The sequence below is a fragment of the Lottia gigantea genome (genome assembly GCF_000327385.1).
Source record: "Lottia gigantea unplaced genomic scaffold LOTGIsca_113, whole genome shotgun sequence".
Taxonomy (NCBI): Eukaryota; Metazoa; Mollusca; class Gastropoda; family Lottiidae; genus Lottia; species Lottia gigantea.
The window spans coordinates 27,716-49,990 of NW_008707077.1; the positions used below are offsets into that span (position 1 = coordinate 27,716).

Here is a 22,275-nt window from a genome sequence, read left to right on the forward strand (position 1 = left end):
CTGAGGCGAAGTAAGGACTGGTTGTGACATGGTTTATACCATAATCATTACAAAATCTATTAAACTCAGCAGAACTGAACTGTGGACCGTTGTCAGTGGTCAACAATTCTGGTATTCCAAATCTAGCAAAACAGTCTTTAAACTTATGAATTGTATTTGCACTTGTTGTTGAACTCATATAAATTATTTCAATGTATCTTGAGAAATAGTCAACTATTACCATATATTGTTTACTTTTAAAAGTTAGTAAATCTGCACCCAAATGTTGCCAAGGACGTTCAGGCATGCTTGTTGGCAAACAATGGTTCTTTTCGTTGAGTTGATCTACTGTTCTGGCAAAATTCACAAGACTGTACTTTTTGTTCCATTTCTTTCAAAATTCCTGGCCACCAAATACTCATGTTGATTCTCTCTCTGCACTTAGTAATTCCTAAATGACCATCATGAATTATATTAATCATTTCTTGACGCATCGACTTAGGTATGACTATTCTACTACAATAAATTAATAATCCATCTATTTCACACAATCTTTCACGAACAGAAAAATAATCAAGAATTTTCGGATTAACGTCTCGTTTAAAGTCTGGCCAACCATTTCGAACGTTTTGTAATACTCTTTGTAAAATTTCATCATTTAAAGTTGCTTTGCGTATATTGTTTAATTGTTTATCAGACGCTGGCCATGAACTAACTATTGGACTAATATAAACTCGAACATCTTCTTCCAACTCATTAGAACTATTATCTAACTGAGGACTTCTTGATAGCGTATCACTTACTATCATTGTTTTTCCTGGAGAATATTCAGCACTTGGATTATATCTCATTAAACGCATCAGCATTCTTTGACAGCGAACTGGGACTTGATCAATGTCTTTTCTATTTATTAAAGGAATGAGGGGTTTATGATCAGTTACTAGTCTATATGAATTAAGACCCCATAAATATTTATCAAATTTTTCACTAGCCCACACCAATGACAAACACTCTTTCTCAATTTCAGCATCAGTTAAAGTTCTAGAACAGAATGCAACAGGTTTCCAGATATCATTATGTTGTTGCATAATCACACCACCTATACCATATTGACTGGCATCAGCACTGACCATTGTCGGTTTCTTGATATCAAATACAGCTAAAACAGGACAAGAGGTTATCAGATTCTTGATCCTTGAAAATGCTTCGTCTTGAGCTTTATCCCATGTCCAACAGATATCTTTTCTCAGCAAATCATTTAAAGGTTGCATAGTATTTGACAAATTTGGAATATAACATCCTAAATAATTTATCATACCAATTATTCTACGTAATTCAGCTACATTATTAGGTTTCTGAAGATTATTTATTGCAGATGCTTTGTCTGGGTGTGGAATGATACCTTCTGGTGTAATTTTGTGTCCAAGAATGTTTATCTCTGTTTGGCGAAATACACATTTCTCTCTATTGAGTTTTAATCCACTTTGTTTAATTCTCTGTAAAGCAGCATCTAAATTCTTATCATGTTCTTCCATTGTAGCACCAACAATAAATATATCAACGCCATTTAAATCAACTAAAAGATTGTTCATAATTCTCATAAAGATTTCCGGAGCACTTGAAATTCCGAATGGAAGCCTTCTAAATCTATAGCGTCCACTAGGTGTTATGAATGTTGTCAACTTGCGACTTTCTTCATCCAAGGGTACTTGATGAAATCCACCGGAAGCATCTAATCTTGAAATATAACGAGCACCACTAAGTTTATGTAAAATATCTTGAAACGTAGGTAAAACATATCTCTCACGTTTGACAGTTTTATTTAATTGTCTGAGATCTACACATAGTCTTACTTGACCCGACGGTTTTAAAACAGGTGTTATTGGAGCACATCAATCTGACGGTTCTGTAACAGGTTCAATAATATCACTATCTACTAATCTCGTGATTTCAGCTTTAGTTTTCTCCTGTAACGGTATAGCAATACGTCTTGCTGTATAAACTGCATAGGGTACAGCATCATCTTTTAAAGTTATATGAACTGGCTCACATTTAAGTAATCCAACAGGTCCAAAAACATCATCATTAACAGTTTCAATTCTCTTAATTAATCCCATTTGTACAGCTACAGTTCGACTTAATAAATTATAAGAAGTTTGTCCTTTAATAACATAAACTGGAAAAGTAAATCTTTCATTTTTATAATTAGTTTCCACTATAAAATATCCTAAGCAAAATATTTCTCCACCAGGACTACTAAGAACTATGTTACTTTGTTTAAGTTTAGGTTTAGGATTCAACTGATTGTAAGATTTTTCACTCATCACTGAGGTATCAGCACCTGAATCAATTTTAAAATTAACAGTTCTCCTCAATATTGGTAACTCTACATGCCATGCAGGAACTCTACCATCTGAACAATTATTTATCTCATTTAGAGTTCCAAGAAACAGCTGGACAGTTGCCAGTTGAACCATGATTTCTGTTACATGCTGAACATTGTTTATGATTAAATGTCCTTTGATGTTGATATTGTCCATGATTATTACTCACTGATTGATGATATGAGTTGGATATTCCCTTGTTGAACACATGTCTAGGTTTATTTGATCTTGACTGTGAACCTGGTCTCCATGCCTTATATGGTCTTCTACTGTCACGCTTTATTGCATCTATAGCCTGATCTTCAATATCTTCTGTATTTATTGGCGATTTATTCTGCGTTTTCACAAGTTCGGTGTTTCTAGCAATTTCTATGGCTCTAGCTAATGTTAAATCATTTGGTTCCATTTGTAATTTAAGTGACACTGATTTATCTTTCAATCCGACTACAAGTCTATCTAAAATTCTTCTATCAATGGAATCTTCAAAATCACAATGTTCACTAGCTTCATATAATCTCCTGATATACGATTCCACTGTTTCATCTTCATTTTGATTCACCAGGTTTATCAAAATGGAATTTCTCCGGTTGCTTCAGCTTTGCCATCCTCTATATTTTATAAGCACTATGAACCAATTGAATGTTCTATCCACAATATAAAATCCTTTTTGAACTAATTTAATGTTCCAAGAACGATGATATGACGCAATCTAATAATGGTCAACTTCTAGCTCCAGCTTCTCCTTTCTTTTATAAAATTAGAAAGTTCACTTCTGACACCATGTCGAATCACCAGAGGCCGACTGGCATTCGCTCATCAGGATGGAATGAAAACAGCTATTGCATTAATAAGATTTACATATAAGACATCAAGCACATGTTACATGACTAGCAAGGATGACTGCAAACTTTATAATACTAATAGTGACCATGCATGCAATCTATAGTCTATATCAATATTCTATTTATAGCTATAGTCTTTATCAAACTAGTGTTCATATTCTCAACACCTACGACCTGCATCGCTGATTACATGCCTGTTGCTGTCCTATTGTAGCATTGCTTAACCACATTGTCACACCATACATTTTAAGCCTTTTATTATTGTCAATCAATATGAGCCCTGATGACAGGCCAATTAAAGTGATACTACGTCTTAGAATTAACATAAAATTTAAGAATTTTAAACTTGGCGAGCCAGTAGATATACCTGGTGTCATAAATAACATAACAGGATCCTTATATAATACGATAAATCCAAAAAACTTAGTAATTATCCATAAATATGCAATTAACCATTGATAAAAGCTTAATATCAAGTTTTATGAAGTTTCCAATTTTACAGGAATTGTGTTGTAACTTTATGACACCAGGTAAGCTAACTGATGAATATATATATACTCATATTGACCATTTCGAGAACTTAAATGTTATGCTAATTCTAAGACAGTACAAAACTAATCACAGAACTCTGACTTAAGAAAAATACTTATTTATTTTCACTCACTCTATAAATAATATATGATAATCATTATTTACAACAACAAAATATGTTCACTGTTAAAATAATGCTCATTACTTATAATCAATATTTATATAGATCAGTGATTATAACAGATATACATGTATAGTTCTACATTCGTGGTTTCGCATTCTTTACAACGGCGTGATAATGTAGACTACATTTTGAGCGTCCTAATGATCGAGAAAACACGCACATTGAAGTTTGTATTCCTACGAGATAAAGTATGCAAAATATGTTAATTGGCATAAACTTACGCGTCAAAAAAGAGACTGCATCGTTTACGTTTTTAAAACCTTTAGAAATACTCTTTTGCAGCATATTTGCTGCATGCATTTCGGCGGTATGCATTTTTAAACAAATAAATTCCAATTCGCAACAAGGTGACACTCTCTCGAAAATATAGTCTGGAGCCTCTCGCGAGACCTCGCCATTCCGGAAAGAAGATGGCCGCCTTGTGACTTGTTTGTGAATAATTAGATTGTAATTTTGTGAGATTCATACACATTTCCAAATGATGAAAAGACAACAAGACCGCGAAAGTCCACCACGGACGAAGAGATCTCGGTCTGTGTATCAGGATGAGGTAATGCGAGATCGGCTGAGCCCTGATTTTGATCGGCGTGACGGTCGCAGTGGTAGTAAATTTGGTGGAAGTTCAAGTAGGGAGGGGAAGCCATATCGGGATTATGACCATGACCTCGATCTCCCTCCACCCAGGAAACAGTACAGAGATGATCGTAGTTTTGATGGTGGCTACAGTCCTCCAAGTGCCATGCCCCCTGTCAGATCTGACCCCAAACCGGCACCTGAATATAGGTCACTATGCGTCAGTTGTATCCCAAGTAAAATCCCAGATCCAGTGCTAAAAGAGGCATTGATCAGAGAATTTACTAAATTTGGAGAAATGAATGTGAAAGTTACTATTTCTGGTGATCAGCGTGTTGCATATGTGAATTTTCGTTACCCTGAAGATGCAAGAAATGCAAGACATGCTAAGGGAAAATTGATCATATTTGAAAGACAAGTGCGAGTGGAACCTGTCATTAAATATTACCGGCGACGGAGTACTAGTCCTGAATTTCAGCGAGATTTTTATAAACCAGGTGGTAGGGGAAGTCCGCCACCTCATTTTAGACAAGGCCCTCCTAGAGGACCCCCTATGCGTGAATATCAACCTAGAGAACAAGTAGTCCCTAAGCATTTATCCCCAGGTGAAGTGCCCAGACGGGCTCCCAATGAAAAGTTTCCTCATCATTTAGACCATGTAGATCCCGAGTTTGACACCAAGGCTACTCGAACATTATTTGTTGGAAATTTAGATGTCAACATCTCGGATCCTGATTTGAAACATATATTCGAAAAGTTTGGTGTTGTTGAAGATATTGATATTAAAAGACCACAAAGAGGACAGGGCAATGCTTATGCTTTTATTAAGTTTATGATTTTAGATGCCGCACATAAAGCTAAGGTTGAAATGTCAGGCAAATATATTGGTAGATTTCAGTGCAAGATTGGTTATGGTAAAGTGACTCCTACAACATGCTTGTGGGTTGGTGGACTTGGTACTCATATCAACTATGACACTTTGGAACGTGAGTTTGATAGATTTGGTGTGATCAATAAAATTGAATGGCCTAGTGGCAAATCCTATGCCTATGTTTTATATGACAGTATTGATGCAGCCTCAGCTGCTTGCCAAGAAATGAGGGGTGCCCAGTTGGCTGGTCAGACAAAGCGACTTAGGGTGGACTTTGCTGATGTGACCCATATTGGATTACCACCTGTTCCACAACCAGAAACGTTTCCACCTCATGATGGTGGATTCAGACCTGAAAAGGTGCCATGGAAAGGTCCTGATGATCGTCGACCAGATTGGAGTGCAGGACCAGATGCCAACCATCCAAGACCAATAGAACATGGGCGTAAGCCAGAATGGGACAGATATAGTGAAGACCGGAATAGACGCCCACGCTCTCCAGATTTTGGTAATGGAACTGGACGTAGAACTCCAGAAAGACGTGAATTCCATGTTGAGCGTGAGGATGGTAGAAGATCAGGTGAATTTGATCGTCCAATTGGAAGAGATCACATGTCTGATTCTGGAATTACCAAGGATATGGGTAGAAATTATGACACTCTTGATGATGTTATTCACAACCTTCCAGTTGCATGGAATGGTGCACTAATATTGAAAAGTAGTGCCTTTGCTGCCAGAATGCATGTTCTGGGTGGTGATGTAACAGTTGTTGACAATTTGATGCGAGATCCCACTACCACAGAATCTCCTGTCCTTAAAATAACTCAAAGATTGCGATTAGATCAACCTAAACTTGATGACGTGTCAAGACGCATTGCCCAATCTGGACCTCATGGTCATTGTATATTATTGGCTCTGCCTAGTACTTTACAAAACTATGATGATTCAAATGGATCAATTCAACAAAGACCTTTGCGTAATTTGATGCAGTATCTGAAACAGAAAGTGGCTGCAGGAGTTATCTCCCTTCCCCCTAATCCTTCACAAGACAAAAATAATGTGGGTGTCCTTCATGCATTTCCACCCTGTCAGTTTGGCTACAACTTTCTGTTAAAACGTTCACCTAATCTGCCACCAGATTATGAAATGTTTAAAGATGACTATTTAGTTGTTGTTGTTGTTTTAGGTGCATCTTAAAACATCAAGCTGGGATTTTGTCATTTTCACAGGGTTTTCATCAAATGTACTTTCATTTTATCAGTTTTTATACACCTTTTATTTTTCTTTCTTTTTTCTGTGGACTTATTGTCACCACACATGTCAATACGAACCAAATATCTCGCAGATTTGCTAGAACCAACAGTTTTTTTTTAAATTTCTGACTAGAAGAAAACAAAAGTAAATTAAGTTTAAATAATTGATGAGGCAGACTATTCTTTTTATATTTCTGCAGTTTTTTAAAAATCCTCAATTGAAGGTTATTGTATTGCTATAATTATTTTACAATTTGTATCAATTGTGCTGAAAATAGATTTAAAATAGATCAAATTTCTTTCATTTTGCAAATTGTCTGAACTTTTACATTGTAGTATGCATAATTTAGAACAATCGTATTAAGCTCTTGTCAATACTTTTGCTGTTAGTTGATAAACGGATATATATAATGTATCTTCTTGGTTCAAATTTGAATAGTTATTTCTTAATTTTTCATTTCAAATATTTTTACATGTATTTACATTTGTTGAAACCCCTGTCTTTTCCTAGACTTATCAAGTCCTAAAATTCATGATTTGTTTTCTAAACTCGTTTTGTATAACTTTTTCAACATTGTTCATAGTCAATACCAAATCTGTTTTGTTTTGCACCTTTTATTTGCTTTTATTATGCAGTATATATATTTTGTTGATCTATGACTTGCCATGAAATCTAGATCAGGGTTGTGATTGGCATTTTATCCAGTTGAATGATTAAAGGTCTTGTTTTATTAAAAATTGACACAAAAATCTGAATTGAGGACATTGAAAACTAAATGAAACAAGATTTTGACTGGACAAATTTAACTGAATCCACAACCATGATCTAGATATTCAAGCCACATTCTGTACACAACAAAAACCTACTAGTATATACAAGGAAAGCAAAAAAAGATATATTATACTAGGAAATTAATCAGTTATGAACGCTCTCAATTTATTTCTAAGCCCCTCCTATAATAATTTTTGCAGTCTATTTGAATATTGTTATCACTTTGATATTTACAAAGTTTGTTGTTTAATTTTTGGCAAACTAAATCCTACTAAGATTATGAATGATAAGAATATGTGTTTTGGGGTTCCCAGTGGAGTAAACTAGAAGATTTTCTATAAAAAGAAATGTTATTTTAAATCATGTACTGTTGATTGTTGTAAAAGTGTTAAAATCTTATCACTTTCTGATTTGTCATGAGGACATAAGATATCTTACATTCTCGTTTTTATACCATGTTTGTAAAACCTTTGTTGGCTTAAGTACACATCTTCACGGTATGTTCAGAATATTCATTTCAGCTGAGAACAAAATAGCTAATGATGATAATACCAGTACCAATAAAGATATTTACCTTGGAGATGTTGTGAAGTGAAATAGTGACAGATATTGAACTGCGTATGTGATGATGTTAAATTTATAAACTGTGTTTGTGGTAAAAATAAGAACTAATTATAGTATGTGCTGCTTCACCAGAAGCTCTGTTTGTGTCAATAGGAACAATCATTTTCTATTGTTGGTGTTTTTTCATGGAAAAACATTTAGGAGTGAAAAATTCTAATATTTGCAGACATTTGGAATTGGTGTATAAAATGTGTTCTGAAAAGAAATGTGAAACACACACTTTATAAGTATATATTCTGTGAAAATGGTATTAAATTGGAAATTTAATTTATTTATGTGCTTAAAAGTGATAAGGAAATCAAATTTTGGGAATATTTGGTTTTTAATCGTGTCCCTTTTATGTGAATAATTTCTATTGTGTTCTCTTACACATTTAAGAAATCAAAGGGTTTTGCTATGCTTATATAAGAGTCGTGATTTTGCACATTTCTTTTTCAAAATTGTGTTTAGTCAGATAATTTTTAGGAAATGATTGGAAATTTTCTACAAAATTTTCGTGCATGAAATTTCAAAAATAGCGAAATACAGTGTATAAGTGGCATTTTTGGGAAGTGTAAATGTAGTTTGTTTTACTGCAGCTGTCTGAGAGTACAGGTAAAATTTGTAGAAAGTGCTTATGTATTTGTGTTGTGTATGTGAATTTTAAATATATACAAAGTTTCATTATATAATGCCCTCTTCTCACTGTAATATAATGGGCTTTCTTAGATGTTTTAGACAAATAAAAAATCTAGATAGGATAATGTGAATGTTTCCAGTTATTTCAGTATTTTATGGCAAACTGTGATTCTCCTGACAATTGTGCTGTGTATCGATACATGTGTCAGATAGCATCATAGTTGTAATGGGTCCAAGTCCCTGTGATATTTCTCTAAATGTGATGCAAGACATTGTGTCATTATGTGCAATTTATTTGAAAATGTGATATGAAATTACATTCCCGTTTTTGGCATATCTAAAACCTCCATGAGGACTGTATTGTCCTCTAATGAATCTGTGATATCTTATATTTGTGATGCAAATTCCATAGTTGATGACTGGTGAGTGTGGTGCATTACATGATATTTAAGACAAATGCCATGTGCATGAATTGACCAACAGTCATGAATTTGTTCATCCTTTTATTGCTATAGGCACATCACACCAAGTGTCTTTCCTTCAGGTGCTATTTGGATTCATCCATCTTCCCAGATCAGTTATTTTTTTCATTAAACATTGTGCAATAATTTGTAAAAATCAAAGCCACCTCAATTTTAACTGTAGAGGATTTTTATATTCTTTGGTTTTTATGTGTTAAATCTAATAGGAAAGCGGAAGAGGAATGGGGGAAAAAAACCACACGAGTCTCAAAAGGAGATCTACATTTAAATGATTATGTGGACAGAAATTGTGATTTCATTGAATCATGGTGTTTTTATTTTGCTACACCACAAGAACAAACTTACTTACAAATCAGTGAACTCACATCTGACCCTCTATTTGAAGATAAAGTGCTGTGGTTTTCGCTCAAAGATCTTGAATCTCATATTTATACTATTTAATTTTTACACATTTTCAAAGAGTACCCATTTACAGTACAGTCATATTTTTTACAATATTTTATTTAATTTTATAAAATTCCAGTTAAACCTGTCTGCTTTTTTCTCTGTCTTTAAAAGGTCGTGAAATACTTCAAGTGAGACAAGAATTGAAAATACCCTTCCCCACAACATTCAATATTATTTTGTAGATACATTTTAAAAGAGCTTTGACATCATGGGATATGGAGGAGGTACACTGTCACCAGCGGAACGGGAGATAAACAAAAAGAATTAGTTGTGGTCTGGTGATTTGTTTGTGCCGTGTGCATATTTAAAGGAGACACAGTGTAATTCTGGTACCAACACGTGTATACATGTAATGCACACCAAGGTTGCGATTACATGTGTACGCAAACTCGATAATAAACGGAACATAGCTGATTATATGTGACAAAGTCTATAGCAGTAATGATGTCTTAACTTTGATTCCCCAGTTTGACACCTTTGTAATTGGCTCTGTCCGTAGCTGTCTGGGCGTCTGCACACGTTAAAAATCGCTCACCACTCAGCCATCCGTTGCGTTTACTTTTTGAGTTCGAGAAGACATAAGCGGACTTTTGGATTTGAAAACAGGATTTTCGATATGATTAGCTCTGATCCGTTTTCTGAGTTTGAGTTTGCATACACACGTAATGTAATCAACTCTGGTCGAGTCATTTGTACTCTTAAACGCCCATTACAATGATGCGTGATCTAAGCCATATCATCATATGGTGACACCATATAGGCCGTATATTATTGAAATACATTCAGAACAATCATGCATGACGAGTCGTGTAGGCCCAAAAGATTATCGCTTTGTCGTCTGGATGTATAATATCAAACCAGTTTTATCATCGGCAAAACAGAATGTTTTCATCCAATATCTCCTCGTGTGTCCACTAGCTGCCTGTCGGTGAAACACAAATCGCCGAACAAAACCGTTTGTGGGTCCTCCGCATAAGGCTAAAATCTACCGCGGGTACAAACAGCATTCGGAAACCTTCGGCAATTTCGTTGAAGCTGAAACTATCTCGGAAACCCTCGACAGATTCTTTAAAGCTGAATCTACCAGATTACCTCGGTAAAATAAGTAATTAGTAGAGCGATGTAACCTATATTCTTTATATTTTTTTGTCTTAGATGTTTACTCAGATATGCTATAAAATAATTAAAATTGGTTTGTTTCGATTATCTTTATGAATCGCTCACTTTGACCCAAATTTCATGAGTAACCAACTCGACAACGGCAGCAAAATGCGTCACCTATTTTCGTGTACAATGTACGATCTATGAATAAGTCGAGAAAAACACGTATGGATAACCAGTAGTATAATTAACTTTTCTTAGTATTTTCTTTAGTAATATTTCATTATAATTAATGAAAATTTCTTCAAAGATAAATTATTTCAAAAAATATATTGACTGACAAAATTAGATAAGTAAAACGTAGGGGTGATTGCTAAAAGTCATTGGACAGTTGGAATTCCGATTACAGCTTCAGATAATAAGGAAATTGGGGCGATAAAAAATTGTGATATTTGGTATAACTGAAATCGGCCATTTTGTTTATGTCAAAGTTTACATTAATAAATTTTACCTTCTTGAAACTACTGGATTCATTCTACTAGCTGATATTGTAGAGAAAACCCATGTTTACTGAAACAAGCAAATGCGGAGGTCACAGATGTAAATTATTTATTATTTCCGGAGATGCACGAAAAATAAGTTAGCCCGAAATTAGGTTACTTGACTGTATATTAGATATAGACAATTCTATTTGAACTTATCGTGATGTAGAAAATTTCCGGAAATAAACTCTGCTTAAAAGTATTTGGTTCATGAGGCTCAAGACCTAAAACACATTCTAAATCTGACATAGTTATACTTTCTTCTTTCGAAACCAAAGGTATAGTATTTAATTTTGCATTTCCGTTGTTATGCATTAAATGTACTTTATGGCTATAGGCTTAAGTGAACAATCAATCTAAATGTAACTATCAAGGGTCATAGAAAGTAGTAGTCTGATTGCAAGCCTTAATGGAACCATTTTACATATTTTATAAGCGGTTTCTAAACATTCATTTTGGTACATTTTATAAAATATAATCCCCATGATCAGCATAAATTACCGACTAAATTTAAGAATATATTGATGAGGTTGGTTAACCTTTATATGAGCTCAGTGCCAAAATCTTATGATATATCTTTTTATGACTTAATATCGCGAAAATATCGCCACGATAATATCGCAACGGTATACCGGTATAGGAAAAATGCCATGTATCGTATAGTCCGGTTTTTTCGATAATATCGTCATATCGTCCAGCTCTAAGCCTATCTCGAGGTTACCTTACAAGTAATTCGAAACATCTGCCTCTATTAGTCTCTAATGGACATTTTGACTGAAGATGCGTTTTTTGTAACATAATATCAAATTACCTTTACAATGATTGTAACCTAAATTAGTGTTGGGCATCACCGTAACTTTCGTTTTGTTAGTATCTTTAGTTAAGTGACTTTGTGACCTTCGAACTTTTGGCTGCGCAAACGGCCGATCTAAATCAGTTTCGTAAAAGAAAACTTTGATGGAAACGTAAACTTGACATACTGGAATATAGGAAGCAAATGATGGTATGACTAAACTACAAAAATATTCATCTTGCCATAGATATCTGGGTTTTGCAGATCGGAGGTATCGAAATAGGGTTAAAACTTGCGCAAGTAACAGGGCTTATTTTTCTGTTTCTACACCAGTTGACATTTGTCCAAATAGCTATCAGAGGCTGGAATACAGACAGTTGTTCCTCGTGTTACAAGATGAGGAACACGGACACATCGTAAAATAAAGCCCGTCAATCCAGGGTTCATCCGTCACTCCGTAAATGAATTTAGTCCGTCATTGGTGTCATTCCAGGACCTCTTTATCCGTCACACCGTTAATTAATCCTTCATTGGCGGAAGTGCACACAATCTTATACAGAGTCATATAGTTGTCGTCCGTTGCAATCACATTACACGGAAAGGGACTGCATGGAACGACAACTATGAGAAAATGCATCTCGCCCTGAGTGACGGATGAAAAAGCATGAACCGACGCCAATTATTATGCACTGACTTCAACAACGCATTGAAATCAGTAACTCAGCTAGTGCATCGATAATGCTTAAAACTTGGGCCTAAATGTACAAAATAATCAATACAAAACTTTGGTAACATTGTCGGGTTGAGCCAAACAATTGACATTGTTGCAGAAAGGAGAGGCCAGTCCTATACTTCAGTGATTTCGCCAAACCAAACAAATGCACCAGAGCGTCACTGATGTCCGTCAAGCCCATTAGACTCCATTTGACTATACATGTATGTCTTATTTGTAGCTGGAAATCAACTCACAGCATTGTAAACATGACTAACTTCAACAGGTAAGCAGTTTAAATTTTGCTACATATTTCTGAACGTCAACAATTTTATCAAATTATCAATTCTTAACAATGATTCTAAATTCTCAAAAAACAAAATCCGTGGTGGAAAATTTGTCAGTAAGTTTATTTATTAAAGGCCAACCCCTCGCAAACTATTTTCTATTTCTTCAGATTAAAAATATTCATATTATATAGTCATACCGCTTCATTGAATTATAATAGCTCGCTACAAAATATTTGTAGCAAAGGGAACGAGATAATTGATAGTAATTCACACACAATTGGTTAAATATTGAAAGTTGTTCGAGAAACTGTGATCCTATCTGCAGTAAGATAGGAAATTACCCTTTTCAGCGCAAGCAGAAACGGAAAGAAAATTATTGTTTCTAAATTCAATATTCAGCCAGGGGTGAATTTTGCTGATGACGTCACCGTGATTTTCAAAGATAGATTAGGGTGGAACTTGCTATACATTATTAATTATTATGGTTGGATATAAAAGTCCAAGAGGTCAAAAATTTCAATGGTATGCCTATATTTTTAAGTGCCTACATTAAGGGGTTTAGGATATAAACCATACCTGTCGACAAGACGTATATGCTGCAAAAGTCAGTACTCACCACGTAAACGTTGGTGTTCACTTAGTCTTATTATTGGCTTCTGTAGTACTTAAATTTCTAGGTTTTGGCAACCGCTCAGTCGCAAAGCTACAGGGATGCAAGACGAAGGGAGTGGGGATTGTCCCCTGAATAAATTCTGACAACCGACCCATTCCATTACTGCAACTAAACATAATTCACCATTGCCCCCCAGACAATACTACTCTACTATTGTACATTCGTGTTGTGCATCTCCGTTTTGTTAGAATCACGTGACCCTGTGATCATTGAACTTTTGGCTGCGCATGCAGTTTTAAATGGCCGATGGAAAGGATGGTATGACTGACCCGCAAAGATATTCATCTTTCCAAATATACCTGGGTTTTGCAGATCCGAGGTATCTAAATAGGTTTAAAACTGTGGAGATGCGGAATGTCCCCATTTAACAGGGCTTATTAGTTCTGTCTCTACACCAGTTGACATCTGTCCAAATAGCTATCAGAGGCTGGAATATAGGCTTCTCCTCTAAGCTCTCTATCAATATTCAAATGATATATTCTTCTATTTAAGGGATGAAATGTGGAATGAATTAGAAGAACGGGGATATTGTGTAGTACCGAATGTCCTCAGCATTGAACAATGTGACCAGTATATTACAGAGTTAAAAGATTGGGCAGCCAACCAAAACGGTTTAGATTTTACCCACAAATCTTCCTTAATGAGTCTGCCAAGAGTTGGTCATCTTGAAACAATATGGAAAATTCGTCTGCAAGCAAAACAAGTTTTTGCAGCTCTTTGGGGAACGGATAAACTGGTTTCCAGTGTTGATAAAATTTCAATGGTGCCTCCACCAGAAGAGGGTACTGGAGATTTTGATTCAGGGTATATTTGGCTACATGTGGATCGAGATGGTCGTAGACGAGGTTTACATGCTGTTCAAAGCGGTATTTATTTGGAAGAAACGTCCCTGACTGACCAGTGTCTTCGAGTAATGGAAGGTTCTGTTAAATTCACAGATGAATTATTTTCAACCCATCCTCAAGCATGTGAAAAAAGTAAGGGAAAAGATCATTATAGACTATCAAATTCCGAAATCGAATGGTATAAATCTAAAGGGTGTGTCATTAAGAAAATTCCAGTACCAAAAGGTTCCATGATTTTATGGGATTCGAGAATCGTTCACGATAACGTTAAAGCAACTTTTGGTCGTCCGAATTCAGATCGTTGGCGGTTTGTTGTATTCGCTTGTATGATGCCGGCTCAGTGGTTGAGTGAGGAAGATTTACAGATTAAAAAGTATGCATATGAAAATATGTTGCTCACTTATATGCCATGTCTGAGTGCAGGAATCCATAAAAAAGATCCTAGTTTGCCAGAGGATTTGTACGCCATCGAGGAACTTCCAGAAATAGCCAAATCAAAAGATGCCAGGCAGCTTGTTGGGATAGAAAAATATGACTTCAACGACGGAAAGCCAAATGGACCAAAAGAATTACCAAAATGGATACCAGAGTAGTAGCCTATAGGCTAAGTGTTAGGCCCGTCATATGTAGGCCTATTAAACAAAAGTTAAGTTGCTAAACGAAATATTATATTGATTTTGATTTGTAGGTAGTTCTCAACCTCAGTTTAATTAATAGTAGTTCCTATTTAATACCTTTTATTTTTATATAGCTTTTATTTTTAAGTTTAAACCAGTAAAATATATTGTAATTTAAACAATGTAAACTACATTGTAGTATAAACAGGTGAACTATCTTGTAGTTTTAAAACACTGAACTATATTGTAGATAAATTCAGTGAACTGTATTGTGAACTGTAGTTTAAAGGTTTTGAATGGTGAAGTGAACTTAATAAAATATTAACACCACCCAATGTTTTAAAACCATTGATCTAACCGTTGATAATAATGCAATTAACACCAACTCACTCTACAGAATATCAACACCTCCAAGGCAAATTAAATACATTATACGTCACAGAAGCTTTGTATTTTATTTGCATATATTCTGTATATCCCACACTTCTCCTGGTGAATAGAATGAATCTTCCACGTGCTTTCACCGGAAGAGAAATCGACGCATCTCTGAACTAAAAGTAGCGCAAGATTTTGGTTTTAATGTAAACAAAATTATATACAGATACAGATGATTTAGGTATGTTTATCCTATACCTGAAAAATAAAAATTTTAAATTTGTTTTAATCTAGTTTTTTTTTCTTACGTGCTATGTCTGTGATACATTCTAAATCAAAAAAAAATTTCATTTGTTTAGTTCGGATACAGATTATATTCTTGTATCCAGTGGAATATTTCCCGTGGAATAAATATGGTATGCAACAGGTGGTATTCAATGGGCGGGGCCAAAGGCTGACATTTAACACATGCGCATTTTACGTCAATAACGCTGAAGCGTCTAGCTAGGTTTGCCTCTGTCGACGTTGAAGAAATAATTAAAACCGAACGAAACAAAAACACAGAAAAAAAAGACTAAACTCGATACCCAATTCTTTCCAGACTTTTCGCATTTTTGCGATATATCGGATCGGTTAAAAAGGTTAACCAATGGCAAACTCGTGGATGTCTTTATGTCACTCGTACTCGTGAAAATCCAATCTTTAAATAACAGAAATGTATCATACAATGTTGATTCGAACTTAGACATTTTATTCGATCACTTATAGATCTAATTGCTACCCTCCAAATTTCAGTTTTAAACCATAAATTCGCTAAGAAAAATGTGCTGATGTAGGCCTAAACTCAAGATATCGACTCGACCTGTAATAACTTATTAAATTTCAATTCTATCAAATTTTCTACTATTATTTCGCTCGCTCCGAAATTTTACAGACTTAAAGATGGGTTCCCTTATTTTCATTTATGAAAATGAAAATGACAATACTTAGATGAATAGAAAGTAGGTGTTCTAATGACTTGGAAAAATACCAGTTTGTCTCACAATTGTCCATAATTAATTCATACTTAGCCAAATTAGAATAATTACCGGCAGAATTCCAACGAGTGGTCGATCAAGAAAGGTTTATCCAGACAGTACATACATGGACATTTATGATTGGTTAAACTCTTAATTATATGCAATAAGAATATAATGATATGATTAAGAATGCATGATAGAGCCTAATTCATTGAAAACACCAATTAAACAGTTTGCTTAATTTAACACTAAAAAATAAGGAAACTCATCTTTAAAGAATCATAAACTGTAATCGTTTACCAATTTTGAAGGGAAAAGATTATAAAATAACAGAGTTAATAATTTCAAATTTGCTTAAACGTCTAAACACCACAATGTACTCAATCAGACGCAAATCGGAGGACAAAATAAGATAATTTGAACAAAAAACGTTTCTATCATGAAGAAACCTTCTGCTACAGTCTGAAATTTAGTTAATTCAGATAACATATAGGCCTAGTCAAAGTTTATTTTTATCAAGGAAACAGAAATATAGAATGCCTTTGAAGCATTATAGCATGAAATTATATACTAAATATAATGCTAATCACACGTAAGAACTGAGAAAAAAAACCAATACAGTTTTCTTTTAATAATTGAGCATGACCATGCCAAAAATCACCCTTCATTTTTCCCTACAAGCTTCTTTCAAAAGATAAAATGAAACTCCATTATTTTATAATTTTTAAATCATATCGATTTTAATGTTCTATTTGTGTCAGGAAATGTTTTTATTGGCACAGTTTTGATTGATTGATTTGATGAAAACAGTTCAGCTACAAGCAAAACATCACATCAAGAAAGCATAGCATAAATACAAAATTTTGCTTTATCACAAACAGTTTAATTAAAATTAGACCTATCTTCCGTTCGTATTTTGTTAGTATCGTTTCAAATGTTTTATTACTTATTAGCTTTGTACGTAACCACTACAGTAAGGTCTAACACTGTCCTTCTTCACTTTTCATTCTGTTAACCTTTGCTTGACCCCTGTTTTAACCAATCACGTGGCTGCCTAAAATAGGTGCATTCCGAGGCATATTAGACTAGCTTATCAAGTCCGCTGGTCTAATACACCTATTTTTCGCATCAAATTATCCCGTCGCTGGAAAGGGCAACCACATGATTGGTTAAAATAGAGGTCAAGCTCAGGTTAACAGAATGAAAAGTCCCATAAACCCTCTATACTTGGCAGATCTGGAAAGCCAAGACTATGTTATCATTGTTCTTTTTTGACCCATGAAAAAACTTTTACACGAGCTGCCCCTGGGGCGGCCCCTAATAGATGTGTGCAACTCCCGTCCCAATCTAATATCGAGGCTAACCAAATCTGTTGCACGTTTTACCCTTTTAAATAAGAAAATTTGAGGTAGGCTACAAACGGGAACCCGCTTTCCTTTTCAGTAAGTGGATTATTTTTTTTGATAAATTGATGTTTTATTGTAAAAGAGAACATTGCAGGTGCGGGTGATATGAGTCGCGTCAATGACATTATAGACGTATGGATATTCCAAGCGATTCCCTTAAATTATACTCGAATAATAATTTTCTTTCGTTAAACATTGGACAATATATGCGTTGAAAATCATCTAGTTTTTTTTTTAAGTCACTTTCAGGATTGCTATTTGAGCATTGGTACCAGACAAAATATAACAATTTTTGTTATCTAATTAATCTTCTTCGGCCAAATCTAGCTCGTTTGTAGGGCCTAGGGGAGACCGGGGCTTGTTGTAACACGGGTAAGTTGTAACAAGGCCCATAATTTCTAACACACAAACTCTACAGTTCTAAAGAGTTAATTCCTCACAGATGATGGTGTAGCTATTAACATATTATCCGAAGAAGGTGGTCAAGAACTCGGTTGTGAATGACGCAAATCATGTCTATCAAATATAAAAGTCAAATTTTAGATGCATTTTAAAGTTGTCCATAACGTGTTAAATCTATGACAGGGTAAAGGAGGCATTATTGGTAGGATATAACATCACTTCTTAAATTAGATGGTGATCTGACGCTGTTCCACTTTTCATAATTGGTGTGTAGGGTATTTAAAATGAACAGGTGGAGTTAATTGTAACATTCTTCGTGGGGTATGTTGTAACCGTCTTAAGGTATGGCTAGATGTTGCGTTTTAAAAAACATCTCATGGTTTAACGTGTAACCAGCTTCTGGTAGCCCTTACAGACATCATTTCGATTACATGTGTTTTATTGTTGTGTTACATTTTACCCCACGGTCTGTTATACGGGGTAAGTTTCAACAAAATTATCAAAACCTTAATTATCTTAAATAGGGATTGCATTTCAGAAGAAGAAGTTCGCGCAAAAGTTAAGTTATAGAATAGTTGAAGCTCTTTCCATAACATAAATCAGTTTCCACGAAATTTTAGTTTCTTTCTGACCATCTCTCAGGAGCAAGCCTTCAAAATAATTTCAAGGAGATTGTGTCAGGTTCAGTTTCTCAGCCTAGGCTGAGGGTGATGATCAGTGCAGTTCACCCTTATATTTGTTATGATAATAAAACTCTCACTCTTTCTCCGACAATATTCAAATGATATATTCTTCTATTTAAGGGATGAAATGTGGAATGAATTAGAAGAACGGGGATATTGTGTAGTACCGAATGTCCTCAGGATTGAACAATGTGACCAGTATATTTCAGAGTTAAAAGATTGGGCAGCCAACCAAAACGGTTTAGATTTTACCCACAAGTTTTCTTTGATGAACCTGCCAAGAGTTGGTCATCTTGAAACAATATGGAAAATTCGTCTGCATGCAAAACAAGTGTTTGCAGCTCTCTGGGGAACGGATAAACTGGTAAACTGGTTTCCAGTTTTATAAATTTTCAATGGCACCTCCACCAGAAGAGGGTACTGGAGATTTTGATTCAGGGTATATTTGGCTTCATGTGGATCGAAATGGTCGTAGACGAGGTTTACATGCTGTACAAGGGGGTGTGTATTTGGAAGAAACGTCCCTGACTGACCAGTGTCTTCGAGTAATGGAAGCTTCTGTTAAATATATGAAAATATGTTACTTACATGTCATATGCCATGTCTGAATGTAAGAATCCATAAAAAAGATTCTAGTTTGCCAGAGGATTTGTACGCCATCGAGGAACTTCCAGAAATAGCCAAATCAAAAGTTGTCAGACAGCTTGTAGGGATAGAAAAATATGACTTCAACGACGGAAAGCCAAACGGGCCAAAAGAATTACCAAAATGGATACCAGAGTAGTAGCCTATAGGCTAAGTGTTATGCCGTCGTATGTAGGCCTATTAAACCCAACAAAAGTTGCTAAATGAAATATTATATTGATTTTGATTTGTGGGTAGTTGCAATGCTTATTCTGTTATGAATTCAATTGATCAATTAGTAGACATTACTAGGTATGTCCAATCACATTGCTAAGTATGTCAATCTAAATCGCATTACTTAGTATGCCAAATCAGATTATGAGTATGTCAAATCACATTTCTAGGAATGTCAAATCACCAACGCATACTCTCAACCTCAGTTTAATTAAAATTAGTTCGTTTTAGGTTTTATTTATATAAAGCTTTTATTTTTTAATCAAATGCTTCAGTTACCAAATAGATCGAAACATCTGTCTCTATTCCAGCCTCTGATAGCTGTTTGGACAGGGTGCAGGCTGGTAAAGAGACAGAAAAGGTGTTAAATGGTGGACATTCCGCATGGTTGAAACCTATTTAGATATCTCGGATCTGCAAAACTCGGATATATTTGGAAAGATGAATGTTTTTGTAGTTCAGTCAATCTTCGTAGAGGTAAAAATATATACTATGTTAGATATAACGCATCTTCGTAGTTGTGGGATGTTCCCTTTTATCAAGGTCTTTCTTACTGACTCTACCCAAGCTGGCAATTATGTTAAAACATCCATCAGAGGCTGTAATAGGGGCAGATGTTTCAGACTAGTACCTGAAGTGACAAGGTTTGACTCCAGAAAACCTCAGAATTGACCACATTTGTATATACGAGTTGTATCCCTTTTCCGGAAAACGTCTTTTCCCCGGAGAATGTTTTTGATTTATAAACAATAGAGATTACGTTTGTTACTCTAGTGGACACTACCAGGTGCAAGTTGTGTTCGGTGCAAACGTCGCGTTTTTCTTACATTCTGTATTGTTTATTAGATTGAGTATAATGGAGTCTAGCCCGTTGACTACATCATGCCTTACTCTCGGAGTACGTAGCGTACAGTATTCTTGAGTGATGAAAAGAATCTAACGACACTGGTAGGTAGATGACGTTCGCTTCCAGTGGATGCTGATATCGCAAACTAGGTAGTTGTTGATAGTCGTAGTAGTTGGTAGTTGGATTGGTTCAAATTGGATGATTCTGTGTTGTTGGTTTGGTTGTTGATACTTCGTTAGATCTGGTCGGGTCGAATGACATGGCGGTGAAACTCTGGTCTGGGTGGTGTGGCGTGAGTTACTCGATCACCTTCATTCTTCTAAACTCGTTCTGATCCTGCTATTTCTTGTTGATTGGTAGTCGAATGATAGTCGTTGGTTTGGTTAGATTATCTAATAACTGTTGGAAAAAGAGAAGACCCGAAAAAAGCAAAAAAAGAAAAAATGTAAGAAAAGAGGGGGAAAGAGAGAGAGAAAATAAACAAAAAAATAAAAGGGGAAAAAGCTTTATACAATTGGGAAAAGATGTTTCTGCAGTGAAACTTGTTAAATTAATGGGATATAATTAAAAAGTGTTAAGAAACTTTGAGAATAAAACTTAGCCTACCTGTTCAAGACAGATTTAGTGATTAGGGTGATTGAAGAGTAACAAGTTACTATTCAATATAAGGCAATGGCACAGGGTTAAAGTTTTGTTTACAATAATTGTGATGCTAATATGCAATGAACTAAATCAAAGAAGATCATAATGGTTATCATATAGATCTTCTTGGGCCTAATAAAGAAATTCATAATACTTATAATCTACATTTACGGAAATAACATTAATGGGACAATTGTCTGTGGAAAATACAGAATCATAAAATCTCTGACTGCTTCAAATTTTCTGGAATAATGAAGAAAAGGGATTAATGGCTGCAGGTATAGAAAGTAAATTGTTTTAGACTATTATATACTATAAATTACAAAGACAGTTAATAAAATGAAAATATTTAATTCTGTTATAGATCACTCTACATCATCGGTGGGGTCAAGTCGACCACGAACAACTATATCCTGTAGATTTTTATTTTTCGAATAAGCTATGACTAATTTTTTGTAAAAAATAGTGGGAAATTTATTTTGTAACTCTGTGTAGTATCTTTTGATAATTCGTGATGCTTGGCAAGAAATGTTATTGAATAGAGCAACAAATGGGATTATTTGAGAATCAAACTGTATATTTAGTCCACAGGGTGAAATAGTTTTTAGTTGATTCATCCAAAAGCTCTCCCTGTATAGTCTTGAACTTTTAGGGTTGGTGTCTTCTTCTGAGATGACCTTTTCAATGGGCGCCACCTTCATATCTGCGAGGGAATGGTTGGGAGAGTTGAAATGGTTCCCAATAGAATTATCCAGATGATGGGAGATGTCGAAACGATGGCCCTTAATTCTTTCTCTCAAAGAGGTTTTAGTTTCGCCTATGTATTGTAAATGACATTTGTCGCATGAAATTAGGTAAATGATATTTGTGCTGGTACAAGAAAGCTCACCGTTAATAGGGAATTGTTTAC

At 35.0% G+C, this 22,275-nt stretch overlaps 2 protein-coding genes across 2 annotated transcripts; both read left to right on the top strand.

Annotated features, from left to right (window-relative positions):
- Positions 1-4,312: 4,312 nt before the first annotated feature.
- Positions 4,313-7,492, top strand: LOTGIDRAFT_224309 (hypothetical protein). Its single transcript, XM_009047492.1, has 2 exons — positions 4,313-4,519; positions 4,619-7,492. The coding sequence occupies exons 1-2, from the start codon at positions 4,399-4,401 to the stop codon at positions 6,559-6,561; spliced, it is 2,064 nt and encodes a 687-aa protein (XP_009045740.1). The 5' UTR covers positions 4,313-4,398; the 3' UTR covers positions 6,562-7,492.
- A 1,487-nt stretch (positions 7,493-8,979) lies between these two features.
- LOTGIDRAFT_171296 (hypothetical protein) lies at positions 8,980-15,109 on the top strand (the record flags this gene model as incomplete). Its single annotated transcript, XM_009047493.1, has 3 exons — positions 8,980-9,053; positions 12,950-12,994; positions 14,164-15,109. The coding sequence occupies 3 exons, from the start codon at positions 8,980-8,982 to the stop codon at positions 15,107-15,109; spliced, it is 1,065 nt and encodes a 354-aa protein (XP_009045741.1).
- Between the last annotated feature and the right edge of the window lie 7,166 nt (positions 15,110-22,275).